This window comes from Cucumis sativus, chromosome 1, assembly GCF_000004075.3.
Source record: "Cucumis sativus cultivar 9930 chromosome 1, Cucumber_9930_V3, whole genome shotgun sequence".
Classification (NCBI taxonomy): Eukaryota; Viridiplantae; Streptophyta; class Magnoliopsida; order Cucurbitales; family Cucurbitaceae; genus Cucumis; species Cucumis sativus.
In genome coordinates, this window is record NC_026655.2 from 18,696,330 (window position 1) to 18,714,530 (window position 18,201).

The following is an 18,201-nucleotide window of genomic DNA, read 5'->3' on the forward strand; positions in this document are numbered from 1 at the left end:
ATGTTCTTCCTTGTCCTTAGCACATCTAAAGATTAGATTAGATATTTTAACCTAAAGTTTATGTACAATTTAATCAACTTCCCCTAATTAATCCCATATTAATCCCCCCCATTTCACTCTCTCCTTAATCCCACTTTTCAAAACCTTCCCGGCCACTATCACAAACCCCATATAAAAGATTTGCATGAATTTTACTTTTCAAAAATTGGGAAACTATGAAGGAGGAAAAGAATAGTAATGAATTATTTGTTCTTCCTTTGGATAATTTTCCATCAAGAAATTCATCTATGAGTCGTTCCTCTAGATTCTACTATAGAAGAACTACTGAAGGTGTTCCATTCCAATGGGAGATGCAACCGGGAACTCCCAAGAATAATCCCCCACTCACGGAGGTGATTCTGCCGCCGATCAGCCCTCCCCCGGCGGTGCTCAGCCTTGGTTTATCGAAGCCGGTGAGGGCTGTTCAGAATAAACAACCATTGTTTGTGTTATTTGGGCCGTGGAGGAAGCAGCCCAAGCCCAAGCCCAAGAAGAATCCCTGTCCGTTGGATCTTAATAATAAAAACGAGCGGCTGAGATTTGACTCATGTGGGTCCCAGTGTGAGTTAATGGCTGAATCTTCATGCAAAGGAAAATCTGCACCGGCGGGGGGATCTTCCGGTCACTGGCGGCTGGGATGCGGTCCGTGGAGGATCAACCCCATTAAAATAGGTATGGGAAGGCGAGTTTAGTTTCGTGATATTCTCTCCTTTGTTTGTTTGTATGTAGGTTTTGTAAATGAATAAACAAATAAATAAATATTTTCCTCTTTTTCTCTCTCTCTCTCTATTTATATTAAAAAGAACAATAATAATTGACTAAAATTTGTAGCAAGTAAAAATAATTTGAGGTAAGTAGAAGCTTGAATTTGCAAATAATAAGTAGTTGGTATTTTTGTAATTTTCAATTTAGGAGGGTTTTATTAAATAGATTAATGGGAATCTCGTTATTAATTTTCCCTATACAGTATTCAATTAAGAGATACCATTTGTGGAGAATGAAATGAGGAAGGTAGTTCAGAAAATGTGTGGACGAACCTCCTCTCTTTCTTTCGGAGAAGTTTATTAGTTAGAATAATATATATACACACGTATGTATATATATATACAGTTATATGTATCTAATTCTTTTTTTAAAAAATAAAACTTTTAAACTTTATAAAAGATTTATGCAAATCCCCATTCTCATTCCTTTCAATTTATTTATCTTTCCCTCTTTATTTTGTTAGTTTTTTTATATTTATTTTATATTATCTAACTCAAAAAATCGAATATTTGAGTTTAAGGTCTATAGTATAAGATTTATGTTGATTGAACTATTCTTGCACAATAATCTACTAAAGCTTTGGTATTAAATTACAAGTTGAGTCCTTGAACTACTTTATGCTTGTTGAATGTGTGAAACTTGTTAAGTTTATAATAGAAACCTAAGTTGTATATTTTTGTGCCCTATGAAGCACAAACGTTTTCAAGTAAGACAGAGAATTTGTAGAAGTGCGTATCAGATACCATACTTCTAAATATTTCTCAAATATGTATTTGAAAAGTTATTCGACGTATTTGGTTTTATGTATCTTCATGCCATTTACTGTATCTATTTTTATATTAACCTTTTTTCTATAGCAAAAAGAAAAAAAGTAAGGTGAACTGCCTCATCGGTAACTAAAAGAAAAAATAAATATAAGATCACTAAATCTTAGAATCATATATATGATCATCCTCACATTTGAGTCCCTAATAATATGAAATCTTTGTAAAATATAACTTTTTTTTTTTGGATATCTTCAACAATTTAACATACATGCTCTTTGTTTGTCCAATTCATACTTCTTCTCTAATCAATCTGTGTCTCTTTTCCACTGCATTTGACCGACTATTATACTTCAATATTTTATGTTCATTATATTATTATACTTCAATATATACCTTTTATGTTGCTTGTTTGTGTATTGCACTTCAGTATTGTATTTCATACGATTATCATTAGTTTGATATTTTATGAATTTTCGTGGATTCAACAAATTATATTCGATATATCTTTATGTTAAATTGATATGTTCTATAAAAAAAAATGCATCTTCAAACATATTAGTATCCTAGTTAATTTTTTAAGAGTTGACGTATTTATGTATATCCTATCATATCCATATCCTATACTATGTGTTTCATAGGTTTTGTGTTTATGGTCATACTTACAGGACTCTTGATTTTAAAAAAGTTTATAATACATGGAGTGAAAACTGAATATCTAATTTATAGTATTATACAAGCACTAAGTGGGATGACGACTAAATATTCAATTTAGTTTATCTAATAGGTCCTTAAAACTTGTATTTTTATTGTTTTATTGAACTTTTCAACATGAAACCACATAAAACTATTATTCATAAAATTGAATATCCGTATAAGTTGTATGTTTGATTAATTATTTAATTTGAAAAAATGTCAAAAATATCTTATAAACCTATTTTATGGAAAATTCAACTATCTACTCCATATACTTTATTATATCACACACATAATTAAAACTTTCAAAGTTATTTGACACAACCAAAAGTTAAAAGAGGATTAAAACAAAATTTTGTCCTAACAAATCAACTACAATAGTCCTTTGCATGAGTTAGGTGAAAATCTTCCTATCTCTAAATGGTGTATAGTTGGTTGAGTTAACCCACCCAAACCCTAAACATTAGGTTAGATCCATTAAACATAAGCCAAGTATAACTAAGTTATACCCATAAACCTTATATTAATTTTCATTAAAAAAGAATTGATTTGTCCTAATTATTGCATGAACTACCAATTATTTCCAATGTAATGGATAAGCATTTTCATTCCCATACAAAGATTGTTAGTTGGATTCTCTAACAATTATTAGAAAATTATATACCACCTAACCTTAATTTTTTTTTAAAAAAAGACAAATATTTACAAATTTACAGAATACTTTAATTAAAAACAACACACAATAAAAAAAATAATTAAAAGGTAAAATAAAAAAAATAAATTGAACTATTTATTTTTATTAAAAATAGCAAATAATAACATTTTTTAAAAAAGAAAAACTAAATTGTAAAATTTCAAATTAGGAGAGTATATCAAAGGGGGAGACATTCAAGGGATTCTAAAAAGTAAAATAAAAATACTTCCTTAATTATCTTAACAAACATCTAAAATGACTACTTTATTCACTTCCCATTTACATCCCAAACTCTCCTCATTATTTACCCTCAAATTTTTACTTTCAAAATATTCTCAACACAAAAAGCTATGGCAGCAAAAGATCACACTCTTCATCGTCTCTCTGAAAAACCCTTCTCATTACTTCAAGCAAATCAATTATTTGTCCACAAAATCCTTTCCAGAAACTCGTCATTTGGCCGCTCTGCCCGTCTCCCTGCCTGTGGCCTCCCCGGTCAAGTCCCTTTCAATTGGGAAGCCCAGCCCGGCCTCCCTAAAAACCAACCTTCGGATAATCCCCCGCCAGTTAAACTCCCTCCGCCCTCATCCTCCGCCTTGGGCCTCTCCAAAACTCCTCACGTAGTCCCTAAGCAAGCGCCGGTAAAGATTTGGTTTTGGAATAAGCAGAGGAGAAAATCGAGGCGTGCAGTTAAGAAAAGCGGTGCGCTTGGATCGTCCTCACCGAGACGACATGTCGATCGTGACAGTGAGTTTTGTAGAAAAAAATCAAACGACGAGTCGTCGTCGTCCTCGTCTTTGTCATGTATTTCTTATTCCATGTCTTCGAATTCTTCTTCGGCTTCCTCGTCAGATCGTTACAACAACCGACGGCGCTACAAACTCGGTAGCCTTGCTAAAGAGTTCATACGGTGGGCCTTTTAATTAAGATTATTATCATTACTATTATTATTATCATTATCATCATCATTATAAATTTCTCAAGTTCTTATCTTCGGAATAATGTAATTTAATTTTTGTGTATTCTTGTCGAATGGAAAATTTTTGTATTGGCTTTTGTATTTTTCGTAATTTTGTGAAATGGTAGATTTCCTTCCATTTCGCTTACATATAAAAGTTTTCGTTCTTTTTTTTTTGTTATATTGTTGAGATTTATTTTTCTAATTGTGAATTTCATTTCATTTCTAACAGCTTTTAGGTTTATATATTATTTATCTTTTTTCTACCTATTGGTTCTTATTCTTTTAATTCCGTTTTATTTGAGATTTTTTCAATCTTGATCCATTTTGATCCACTCTCTAAAGAGTGACTTTTGTTTTAATTCTCAAAAAATGAAAAATGAAACAATAAACCAAAGCTAAAAGTAAATAATAAACTAAACCTAATTGCGTGTATCATTTTGTAGATAGGTATTAATTATTGTACTAATTCTAATTAATTATCAATTTATGGAAAGTTTAAAATATGAAATGTTCTCGTGATTAAGGATGATTAAAATTGGAAAGTGGTTGAATCCTTAGTTAGCATTGATTTTATATATATATATGTATGTATATCCCAATTAATCAATCAATCATTTCTTAGATTTAACTTTGAACCATTAATAAATTCTACAATATGATTTGATTTAAAACCTCATTTGTTTCCAATTGAGATCAAATTACCATTTTAAAATGGCTACGAAATTATTGTTCTCATCATATTTATTTATGATGTCTAAGAAATTGGAAATACATTCGGACTTAAAAAGGTAATTATGGTTTTTTAAAATCTAAAAGCTATTTTAATTAGTTTTTTTTATTACTCTTAGCTATACGTCCATATTCCATGGAAATATATGTGAATTGTTAGCTAAAGTAATAAATGCCATTTTGAATTTTTTGTAAACATCAATACTACTTTTAGGTTATTTAAAATAAAATTAGTGATAATTCATGACACTTGCAAATTTGATCTCTTTAATGAAATTCTATTAGAGAAAAAAAAATCACCACCCATTGAACTTCCGGCCTAAGAATAGATATTATATGTTCTTATGTTATATATTCTTAGGTTGATTCATTGTAATTTAATTTATGTAGGAATATTATTATAATATTTTACATTAAAAGTGTGATATTACATCTATAGATATGTAGAAAGTGAAATTTTGTATTCCATTTCATTTTTTTTATAATAATTAATTGTCGTTTTTATATTCGTGTAATTGAGCATTAAATTTTCGACTTCCATTTTGGGTGAATTAGTTAAATGGAGCATTTTTAATATAAAAAATAATTGGAACTTTTTATATAATATTGTAGTAAAATTTATTCTATTTTCTATAATCTAATTAATTTTTTTTGGTTATGTTTGGTAAATAGTTTTAATGCATATAATATTGTAGTAAAATCTATTCTATTTTATCTAGTCTAATTAATTTTTTTGGTTATGTTGGGTAAATAGTTTTAATGCTTAACTATTTCAATGAATTTCAATTTTATAAATAATTGAGATGCTCCATATATTTCTTGTGATGTGAATTTATTTCTTATGATAAGTTTTAAAACTTTTTTTTAGCAAGATTGAAAAGTTTAGTGAGAAAATTAATTCCAATATTAAATATTTCAGATGCTTCGTTAGTTTTGGTTGTATTTCTCTTGTTCACGACAATAAGCCAAATTAGATATCCCATAAAACATTAGTTCTCCGTGATTAAAAATAAAAATGTTTGCTATCAAAGTTAAGTTGGTAAACAAAAAAAATCAAGTAATTTAATTTATGTTTGCTATCAAAGTTAAGTTGGTAAACAAAAAAAATCAAGTAATTTGATTTTGATTGTTATATATCAAGGAAGAGCCCATTTTGTTTGCCACTCTTCAAATTTCTATTATATTTTTTCATGTTTTTTTAGGGATGTAAATAGTAAGCTTGATCAATAATTAATTTTGTGTTTATCATATGTATTATTTTAAATTTAAAAATGGGCTCCTATCAATCATAAAAGGATCTTCTCAATAATAATAATAAAAATACAAACTATTTATACTTTATGGCAAAAAAAACATTAGTAAGTAGTTTTTCGATTCGGCAGTTTTTACGATATTTCTAAAAAAATTAAAATTGAAATCTAATAATGTATATTGTATTCCTAAAAACTCTTTTATTTTCATGAACAAATAATTAAAAAATATTGCAAAAAAAGTGATTGAATAATATTTCCTTAGTACTTAATAACTATGGTTTTTATAAAGAGAAAATATAGTATGCTTAAAAAACTATTTTACAATGCATTTATTTTCATACTTTAAAATACAATTATAAAATTGTATTTTACGCGTATCCCTCGTGTTGAATGGTACTACCTAGAAGTTGTAATTTGAGTATGTTCACCTATATTTGAATTTAAAAAGAGAAATTTTACTTTTTAAAATAGCAATAAATGGAGAAATTAATACATTATTTAAGGGTGAAGAAAAAGTACAAGAAATAGAGCAATAGTTATGAATAGAAAGAAGAAAAAAAAAACTATTTTTTAAAAAAACATAAATTTACTAATTTTTTATTGCTATATTTAAAGATGTTTCATAAATATATCTGCATCGAAAACAAAGTAGATGAAAAAAACACTCTTTTGTTTATTGATATTTTTTGTAAGTAAATAAAAAGAGACAACAAGAATGTTTAAAAAATATTTACAAAATATGACGTCGGTAAAATGTATAATGTTATATTTTTCAATGATATTTTAATGAATGGTCTAACTTGGTATTTAATTATATTTTTTCAATGATATTTTTAAAAGGTTTTTCTTTCTTTATTTAAAATAATTTTCCGCTTAAAAATATATAAATAAATAAACAAGGCTATTAAAAATGGCGGGAGGGAAGGTGAAGTGGGATTTCTAGGTTTTACCAAAACAAAATTTCATTTCTCAAACTGCTCTTCAAACTGTTCTTCATCACTCACTTTGATTCTCTTGTAGGGTTCCCATATTCTTCACTCCTAGCGTTACAGAGGAAGAACGATGTATGCAAGTCAATTCGACGGCAACGCTGCTTTCTCCGGTGGTGGATTTATGCCATCTCAGACCACCCAGGCCCCTGATCATTCATTTTCTCCGGCCAAAGTACGTTCTATCTTCATATATAATTTTTATATCTCTTTCCGATTCCTCTTACTTCCTTGTTGACTGAAATTGTTACAGCAGTTTGAAAATGATTCATACTTCGATTGCTAATTAGTTGAATAATAGTTCATTTATTGTTTGGATTTGAAGTCTGTTTCGTATTTGTGTTTTCCCCCCCTGTGTTTTCGCGGTTATGGCGTTTTTCTTTCTTTCTTTATTTTTTGTCTTTAGTATATCCTTTAGAGTTTTGATTATTAACGAAATGATGACTTATATATGTGTGTGTAATAATTTGCAGAATCGGGATGTCCAGGCATTGCTTCCATTAACAGTGAAACAGATAAACGACGCATTTCTGTCTAGTGATGATAAATCAAATTTTGTTATTGATGGTGTTGATGTTAACAATGTTAGTTTTGGACTTGTATGTTTTGTTTATTTTATGTATTGAGTTGCTTGTTGAGCTGCATTATGTTCAGGTTAAGCTTGTAGGGATGGTGCGCAATAGAGCAGGAAGAATTACTGATGTGACTTTTGCGTTAGACGATGGCACTGGGCGGATTGACTGTAGCAAATGGTTTGTTCTTCCCCCCACCTCCTCACCCACACCTCTACAAGATGTAGAAAAGTTCAGATTTGTTTCTTATTGATATTGTTCTTTTTTTAACAAATGTGTCTATAGGGTCAATGAAGCTGCAGATTCAAATGAAGTTGAGGGAATATTGTAATGTTCTTTCTACTCTGTCTTTAATAACTTTTAAAATATTCCCCAAGGATTATAGTACTTCTGTTGCTGTTATAATATAAAATGTTCATGATTGATTTTTCAACGTTGCCTACCAGAATCTCTTGTGAATTAGGATAGAACTTGTGGAATACACCATGTTGTAGACGTGGAGTTATACTGTTGTTCTGTAGTTTGAGAAAAATGAACTATATATCTGTAGCCTGTGCTACTACAGGGCATACAAATGCCTCGTGTTTGTCTCAGATAGCAACTATTGATGGAAAGTAGATCCTGCTTGATACTGAGAAGATGGTCGGTTGGTTTTTGTTGGGTAGAAAGGAAGCCAAGACGGAGTTGCAGAATTTTGTGGTTGGTAGTTGCTTAGGAGAGAGATCCCAGCTCTCTTGATAGCTGAAGACTTATTACTGTTTTTCTATTCGCCTTTTTTTCCTGAATTCGGACTTTGTTGCAAGTTTATCGATTTAAAAAGTGTGGTTCTTGCGTATTTTCTGGTTTGAATGCTATTTATTGAAAACAACAGGTCTCCATCAACTTGCAATTATCATTCATTGAGATGTCACTTGTGGCTCTTCTGGATTATTTTCCCTGTTTAACCTGAAATTAAATCTCTGAAACGATCATTTTGGGGACGACTCTGCTTATTTGGACTAATGATGCATTTAATCATCTCTATAATTTATCCCCTTTCAGCTCATGTCATTTAAAAATTTTCATGCTTCAGGGATGGCATGTATGTCCGGGTCCATGGCCACTTAAAGAGCTTCCAGGGTAAAAGAACTTTAAATGTCTTTTCTATCAGGTAGTGTATAGTTTTCCCTTGGTTCTTTCTGGGGATTTCTTGGTTTTGTCATTTCTTTAGGGATTTGAGTTGTGAGTGCATAAACTGTACGAATGCTGTTCTTGAACTGTAGTGGACATTAGTTTATTTTATATTTTTAGCAATTGAATTGGATGAGGTACATGAGCAGTTTTTTCAACGAAATGAAATCATTGCGGTGCTTGTTCTCTGCAACTTATGTGCATGAATTCTATACCATTGTGGCTTTGGGGTTTTGATATGAAGTATTTGGCTTGCAGGCCGGTGACAGACTATAATGAGATCACAAATCACTTCATCGAATCCATATATGTTCATTTTTACAACACCAGATTGCGGGTATTAATCAAGTCATTTCAAATTTTTAGTGATATCTTGATTAGGAAAAGTAATATTTCTTGCCTTACCTGCTTCTCCTATTGGGTTATTGTTTGTGCTGTGCTGATAGAAACAACAAAGTAGTAGTATGACTACTCAGCCACAGATGACAAATCTATCTAATACGCCCATGAAAGTATATCAAGCTCCCATTGCAAATCAAGTAAGATCCTTATTCAATTCACGTGTGGTGGGCTACGGTTTACTTATGCAACCTTCTAATGAGCTGTTTTCAGTACACTGGTCAAGCAGGCGGTGATAGTTGGAAGAGCCTTGAGCAGATGGTCTTAGATTTTTTGCAACTTCCTTCATGCGAGTAAGTCCCTTTTTAACAATGACGCAGATCTTTTAATTTCGTCCTCCCTATTTTCATTTTCGTGCTTTTTTGTCTTGAATTTGTAATCTAGATGCATAGTTAAGAAAATAGATGCTTTCTAAGTTGTTTTCTTTCCCTCACATATGTATATCTTTTTGGTTTTGATGGCTGATGAATGTTTTTTTTTTCTCATCCGTTTTTCTCTCTTTCATGAATTGATCACTAGCTTCTTGAGACTCGACCTCCATAGCTTGGTGAATTGTGATTATACTTGTTAGGATCCTTAAATGACTCCAAGCACCAACAGGAAAAGGTTTCTCCTGGATGAGAATTATTCGGAAGAGCTGTAGTCCTAATCTAATAAAATGGTTTTTCCTTTTTCTGGAGTAGAGGAGCAGTATATCTAAGTACAGGATTGTACAACATAAACAAAGTCTAGAACGCTTCTCTCACTAGTTTCTTTCCTCATCGATTTCCTAGTTTAGATTTATTGTTACAGTCTATACATTTATTTTGTATGTAGTTCTGAAAGGGGCGCACACCGTGATGTCATTGCTCAACAGCTCAAAGTTCCACTAGAGAAGCTCATGTATTACTCTCTTTTTCACTTCTACTCGACAGTAAAACTTATCTTGCAAGTAAGGATTGTAACTTAATATTTACCATTTTGGTTATTATTTTGCAGTCCGGCGATGAAAAATCTAGAAGAGGAAGGCCTAATTTACTCAACAACTGATGATTTCCACTTCAAATCAACCGCCAACGGTTGACATTTTTGTTATGGTAACTAAACGAATTAAAGGGAAGTTTTTTTCCTGCCGTTGTTTCGTTTCATCTATAGTTTAAGTTGGGTAAATCACTATGGTCAAAATATGATCCTGAAACATCTGTTTTAGCCTTTATAACAGCGATCCAAAATCCCACATGGCTATGCCTTGTTTATAGTTGATGCAATTATTGTGATGTTTGTTTGTATTGTTCAACATATTTAAAGTGTGCTAATACAGCACAGAGTGCCAGGAGCCTGGAGAGGTGGATTTGGCTGACTCCAGGACTTCTTTCCAATCCGCAAACAGTAACTTTTTTCCCTTGCGACGTTAGAGGATAGAACACTGTTCATTTTTACATGCATTGCCAACTAACTCAAAACTTTTAAACCAATAGGTAAATTATATCAAATAACATAATTTAGGAAAAAAACTAAAAATGTAGCACAAGGATAAAATCTTTGTTAAAATAAGAAAAGTAAGTTGATTAATCAACTAGTAATTTTTTTAAAATGTTAAGTTTGTCCTTCAGTTTCTATCATTGATAGAAGCTATTATTGATAGTCGATATTAATGATAGCAACGGATGATCATATTGATTGATAGTTGTTGTATTGGCCATAAGAACTGATACCTTCTAATTTGAAAATTTTGAAAAAACCATCCAAATGGTTGGTTGTACGTGAGTCTTTTTTTTTGTCTTTTTTACTAATTTTTGTATTATATATGTAACTATTTTATTCTTGTACTGTATATTTTATTATATTTTACTTAAATGTTATACTTAAATGTCATTTATGCAAGTGGTACTCACAGTGTGCTTTCACAGATTGAAACCTGCTAGAACCATGATGCTTATGATCTAAGAAATATCCTTTTTAGGTTAGGTTCTAAAATATGGGTTCTTTGCTGGATAAATGTTTACCATAAGTGCCTCCACCCCTTATTAGTAACTCTTGGAACCCGTTTTTTAGGTATCGTTTTGTATAATCATTTGCCTTTTCGTTTTAAAAATTTGTCTACAAACATATCTCACTTTTTAATATTTTTCATTGTTATTTACTTTTGGTCAATGTTTTCACAATGTAAGTCCAATTTTTAATACTAAAATAACTAGTTTTTAATAACTTAGTTTGTTGGAAGTTTGATTAAGAAATTAAAGAGAAATAGCCTTAATTTTCAAAATTTCAAAATGGTTACCATACCAGCCTTTTGACCTTTAATTTTTTGTTTAGTTAATTTCAAATTTACAAACTTAGACCAAAATTCTATGATAGGAAAAAAGAAGAGGTTTGTGTTGAAAGGTTCTTTTTCTTTTTGGACTACTCCATAAATCTTATTATGAGAGTCGGTTCCTAATTCGGTTCGAGTTTTTCATCCATTGAAATTGGTTAAATAATAATTATTATTTTCAAGAAAGAAAAGTCGATGTTGAGTTCACATATTTTTAAATTTACATTAAAATGGCTAATACAGCTCAAATGTTTCTTCTTTTTTTTAAAAAGAAGTCAACTAAACTAAAGTGAAATGGGAATGAACCAAAATGGTGTGTACAAATCTTGAATCCAAAGAAAAATTCTTATAAAGATGATATTTCTAACTTATCTTGAGTGATAAAATTAGAATCAGAAAAGTAGGAAGTTTTTATTTATAATCTACAAATGTAAACTGTAATTACAATCAACTTTACTAAAATGGTTTAGATTCCAAATTTCATTCAATGCTACCCCACCCTACACATAAGTTGTATGTAGAAAAAACTTTAAAGTAAGAAAACAAAACAAATGCAGATAAACCCTAATCAAAATATTCAATAAAATACATTAAAAAGGCATGTGAAAATCAATGATAAACATATAAAAAAAACAAAAATAAAACCAGTAACGTGAAGAATCACTCCATCCACATAACTTTTTATTTCATATTTTGACCATAATACAAACATTATTATTTATCCCTTTCTTTTTCCCCTCTTTCTCAATCTGGAATTTAGCTTCAAGTTCACATTATAAAATAATAATAATAATAATAAAAAAGGAATCATAAAAAGCAAATTCAAACACTGCCCCGCCGAACTCTCTGCCAATCCTCTTTTTCCTCTTCGCTTTTGTTATACACAAAAAGACAACCTCTCCATTTAATTCCCAATTTTAATTCAATTTTTTATAATCTTTTGATTTAAATTTAAAAATAGGATAGCCTTCCCATTTCTTTATTCCTTTATGCATCTTTCTTCTTTTAGACAACCATTCTGTGTCTAAAATCATTCATTTTTTGTCTCCACGTTTCACTTCTTTATTTATTCCTTTTAGAATTCTAAAAGAAAGAAAAAAGAAAAAAAAAAACATTATCAAACATCATATTTATGTATATAACATCCACCCTCCATTTATAGAACTCATTGTATCCTTTTTTAAATTCAACCATGTCGGCCAATTTTGTATACATTATCTTCAAGAAAAGAGAGGTTGATTCTTCATTTGTTACACATGTTTATGACATCATGTGAAATTTTGGGTTAGGTGTACAAATTAAAATAAGGCCCGACAATATGTTGCTAGTGTTTATGGAGCTCTAATAGATTTTCATTGGATTTGATTGTTTGGAGATGATAAAACGAATAAACGAATAAACGAAAATGTGTCGTTGACTTCATTTAAACTAAGATAAAGTCATAATGTAAATTCGAAATGATTTTAAACGTATTGCTACATTTACAACCACTCTTTTCTTCTTCTTCTTTTCTAGCAATGTAAAAAAGCATGCTTACGTAATTTCGTTGCGTGGACAAAAAATTGCATAGTTTTAGAAAAAGATTATAAGCTTAATTTCTTTGGATGTTTATTTTAGTTTATAATCATGTATTTTGTGTAAACATATATTTTAAATATTTATCGACGTAATTTATGTAATATCGTCAACACGATTAAAAGAAAGATTGTAGGAAAGAGTTTAAAAGAGTTTCATTTACACGAAGTGGTTTTCTTTGATTTAATGCACATTATGATTTGGGTATTCTCATTAGAGCATAGTAGTACCCTTTAATGATATTATTTCATGCTCTCATATACTGTCAATATTAATGATCGTTGGATTATATACCAGTGATTACTTTATGTATTTCCAAAGGATTTTGGATGTGTGTTTTGATTTTTTCTTTCTTTTTTGTTTTGGATTTGATTTCATCGCATCTAGAATTTGAGATTATTTAATGAGTGGGGGTTTTATTGAGTAAACAGAAAAGATTATCTTTAAAGTTGTTCAGTGAATTTATGTCAGTTTTTGTCTGTCAAGTCATAGCTTAAGATGTCATATTGGAGCATTCTAGACGTTAAACTATACCTTTTAAATCTACTAAATTTATTCTCACTTATAGTTTTTCTTGTTCTACCTCGTAGTATTGATAAATTGTTACGTTGGAAATGTGAAATATATTTTAATATAGTAAACAAAAAAACCAGAAAGTTATTTTAATGGAGTGAAAACATTTTACCATTTTAATTATATTAGTAAATAAGTTTGGCAATTTTGTAGTGTGTGAAAACAACCTCAAAAATAAATTTTTATTTTAGTTCTTGGAATGATGGTATGAAAATGTAGTTGATATATCATCAATATCGAGTGTTAAACTGTTGTTATTGTTTTAAAAGTTAAATATTTGTGTGAAATTTGAAAATTTTATTTATTACATATCTATTATTCCATCATTTTTAATATGACAAATGACTAAATTTATGACTAACTAGATAACAATTCAAGCATGACTTCATACAAGATTTTTTTAAAATTTGTTACAAAATAGCAGGGAATTCAAATAACGCTTGTGTTCCAAAATAAAAATTAAAGTTTTTATTAAAAACATATAAAATCAGAGAGGAAAATGATAGATATATGTATAGAAACAATAAGTAGGTTAAATGTTAACACTTTGAAGTTTACTGATTAAATAATTGCATAAATGATTATGTTATTAAGTTTCATAATAATAATAATAATAGCAAATATATTCAACTTACTTTGCTATTTGTATTTTAAAATTTATTAAAAGCTAGGAAAATTTTATAATAAAAATAAAAAATAAGAAAAATTATATACATGTAAAAAAAAACAAAATAAATTAAAAGACAAAAGATAGAGAAATGTTGATATATATAATAATATATATATATTGAGGGTTTTGCCTTAACAAAGATATATATATATACACACACATATGAATATGAATATGAATATGATATATGAATGCATGCAAGCTCTGACATCCTTGAACCTGACACCGACACGTGTCCAATTACTAAAAGAGTAATGGGTAAAATTAATGTCCACGTGTCCTGAGACTAACATGCACTCATGTGGATACCATTACCTAATCATAATTCATACCCATCCGTCTCTCTCTCTTTTCTACTTTTCCTCTCTCCTTATTTACTTTATTTTTTCTATTTTTATTCTTCTTTTTCACGTTTTTTTGTTTTTTTCTGTCAATTTTTAGACATTATTTTTATTGACCTACTTAATAACCTATGCATCAGTTATATATTAAACTAGCTAGATTGAAATAAATATCTGATATTTTTATATTTAAAGTTAGGATTGAAATATTTTTCAATTGGTTAATATATCCCTAAATTCATAGTGTAACATCTTTATACATATACATAAAACACAACTTTATCATTTCTAAAACTGCACAATTATTTATTTTGATTCAGTATATATAACTAAAATATCAAGAATAATATTTTTATTTTTTATTTTATGTAGTTATAAAAAATTAATGAGCTTGACTTGGGATAATAACATGAAATTACTTTTTTTAAGTTAGATATTTGATACTCTAATTAATTTTACAATTATGAATTATCAAATAAACAAAGGATTGGGATATATTTATTAATTGAAATCAATTTATTCCCTTCAAGTTTTTTAAATTTGAAAATTGTCAAATTAAAAGTAATTTAAATTTGTACATAACTACCTTGGCTTATAACTTATAACAAAGCTTAGCAATAACAAATTAAAATTTGCCACAATATCTTTTTAACAGTTCAATTATGTCACATTATTAATATATCCTAATTAGAAGAAAATTTTAGAAGAGAGTCAATACTTACTATTCAAAAACACTGACAATAGAAGCAATAAATTATAGAATTCAACCCTACAAGAAATTGACCTTTTCGTCGATAAAAAAATTGTCGGTGTATTTCAAAAAATGCGTCAACTTCTCTTATATCGAAAAAATGTAGCCGTTATTGGTGCAAACCGTAGGCGTAGGTCCATCAAAAGAAAGCCTCTAACGATGATGAAAGAAGAGAATTTCAAAGTATACTGCAACTATCCACAAAAGTGAGCATAAATGAAATTACTTTGCCAATGCTAGAAATCAGTCCTCAACCAAAAGGTATATTCATCGATGAAAAAAATGTATCGTGGCCAGTTATTATGTTGACGGTGTAGGAATATCGTTGACATATCCTTGTATTGTCATCAACAACGTTTATTGTTGATGGTGTATGTCTACTACGCCAGCAGTAGTTGCAAATTTTAGTCAGTATATCTATGAAATATGTCGATGCCTTGAAATAGTGGTGAATCAAAGAAAACAAAGTGATGAGCGGATAAGAGGAGAAGGGGGTGATGTATTTGTCGATGATGTGGCAACACAATGAGAAAATCGGAGGAATAGTTTGGTGTGACGATATTTATTAGAATTAGTAGGAACTTGGACGATCGACACAGTGACGAAAATAGGGTTAGAAAGTTTCGAAGAAGGCCGCGAAAAAAGAAAAAAGAAAACAAAATGATATGTTAGAACCGCTGATAGTCTACAATAATCTGTCGGTATTGGTCCACCTAAACCAGGTGATAATAATAAACCATCAGGTAGATGTCTACCCATGTGGTACAAAATAAGTCGTCGACAAATACCCATCTATGCCACCACTCTAAATATTATCATCAGTGATGTCATTTATTGTCGACAATTAAACAACTCATTAACGAATACCACTTTTACCAACGGTATTTAGGAGTGTCGATAGAGGCAAAATTTCTTACGGTAAGACTTAGAGTTGCACTCTTGTGATCTAGTGTAATGGCAAAATTGATGGTGTTTGAGACGTCAGTGTCATCCAAGATAGTACAAGTTCTCCCATTATTCCTTGACATTGTTCTTTCAAAACGATGCTTCCTCCTTGATAGCTTATTGTCGCTTTATATGAATAATGAGTCTAAAACTTTTGGTGAACCTCTAAGATCCCATTGACTTGTGAAGGGTTTTCAATATAATTTTCTTTTGTTGTGATTTTGATAGTTTCTTCCTGCTCAAGATGTGAGTTTGGTATATTTTTTTTTTACAATTTGTTTTGGTTGTAAGCTCTAACTCTTCTACGTACGTTGATCTATTTAAATTCATATCTTTTGCCTCTAATTAAGAAGTTTTTCTTTTGCAATATTATATCACCTTTTTTTAAAAGAAGAAAGTTAATAAATTTAAACATATGAGCTCCCAACCATTTCGTTCATTTAGTCCATTTCCATAGATTTGATTTAGAGAAGTTAGTAAGTCGAAGGTAATTCAAATGGAACTAAAAATAACAATAATATAAAAGCAATTAAAGACACCGTACCATTCCCTTCCTCATACACATAAAATAACTGAGGTAAAAAGTACTAAAATTTACCCATTATAATAATTTAGTTTTGAATTTTGTTGATGAATCGTTTAATTACTCTAATTTAAAAATTTATAATGATATTTTAAAATCAAAATTTAATCATAGAATAAATGTAGAGAACAATTGGAAATTAATAATTAAAAGTAGAGAAGTAAATAAAAGGATGAACTAAAAAGTAAGGTTTTCTTTTTACTATAATTAATTTTCTAACGAAGACTAAAAAATATAAGTTGGTAAAAAAAGAGAGAAAGAAAGAAAAGGAAAAAAAAGTAGGGATGAGAAAGCGAAAGAGAAAGAGGCGGGAATTGTCTTATGCGAGGAAGTGAGTCAAAAGAAATGAGTACACACTTCCAAATCCCTCTTTCTTTCACACACCTTCCCTACTCCCTAATCAACACTTCTTACCCTCAAAACAAAACTAAATATAAATATTGATTTTTTTCTTCTTCTTTTTTTGCCCTTTTCCTCCCCTAAGTATTGGGTTTTTAATTTCAATTTCATCCAATAATTCCTAAATGTTATTCATTTAAATTTAAATCAGAGTGCACCTTTGATTTTGAAGTAAAGTAATGAAAATCAATTAATTATAAATTTTAGTAGAAATTAGCAATGAAATTAAGAAGTGATTATAAAATTCAAATTTCAAGAAAAAAATTGTAATATTTAAAAGCTTACAAATTAAATTGATACAAATACAATGCCACAATTTCAATCCAAGTGTTGAATATAAACTAAATTCAAAATCTACTAAAAGAATAAATTTTCCGAAGAGAAAAGTGAATAGCTAAGAAAATAAATAAATTGGTGATGTAGTCAACTTTAATATAATTTAAATAGTATAAAATATGCAATATCCATAATAAGTCAAGGATTTGATTTCCTTTTTTCTATAAGAAAAAATATAATATATAGCAAAAAAAAAAACTATTTACAAAATTGATTATTTAGAACTCATTTAAGTTTTTTTAATAGTTATCGATAAATATGGATAAATTAATCTATGATGAATAGATTTAGAGAACTAACTTGTAGTTTAATTAAAAACTAAAAATATTGGGGGATTTGACTGAGAAATAAAAAGAAAAAAAAAAAAGGGTTAGGGGGAGATTGTTCCCTTTGGTACACTCTTGCTTCCCCACTTTGATACACACATTACATTCTTCACATTCTACCCATCTCTCTCTCTCTCTCTCTCTATTTTCTTTTCTTTTATTTTTCTTTTGTCGTTTAATTGAATAAAGTAAATACTTTATTTTCTTTGGTCAATTTAACACAATTGTATATCAAAATACATAAATCAAATACCCACACCGTTTTCTCATCCCATCCTACTCTTCCACTTGGCTTTTTTTCCCCTCACTCTCTTTCTACATTATTACCTATTTATTATTTCTCTAAATTATTCATTTTAATATTCATATAAATCCAAT

At 29.3% G+C, this 18,201-nt stretch overlaps 2 protein-coding genes across 2 annotated transcripts; both read left to right on the top strand.

Moving 5' to 3' along the window:
- Positions 1-818, top strand: LOC101210202. Its single transcript, XM_004146315.3, has one exon. It carries the CDS (start codon positions 216-218, stop codon positions 729-731), a length of 516 nt encoding a protein of 171 aa, XP_004146363.1. The 5' UTR covers positions 1-215; the 3' UTR covers positions 732-818.
- A 6,001-nt stretch (positions 819-6,819) lies between these two features.
- On the top strand, positions 6,820-10,397 carry LOC101219981 (replication protein A 32 kDa subunit B). The gene is made up of 10 exons (XM_011658543.2): positions 6,820-7,065; positions 7,364-7,474; positions 7,545-7,642; positions 7,748-7,789; positions 8,535-8,612; positions 8,891-8,969; positions 9,079-9,171; positions 9,245-9,324; positions 9,848-9,913; positions 10,010-10,397. The coding sequence occupies exons 1-10, from the start codon at positions 6,964-6,966 to the stop codon at positions 10,092-10,094; spliced, it is 834 nt and encodes a 277-aa protein (XP_011656845.1). The 5' UTR covers positions 6,820-6,963; the 3' UTR covers positions 10,095-10,397.
- Positions 10,398-18,201: the final 7,804 nt, after the last annotated feature.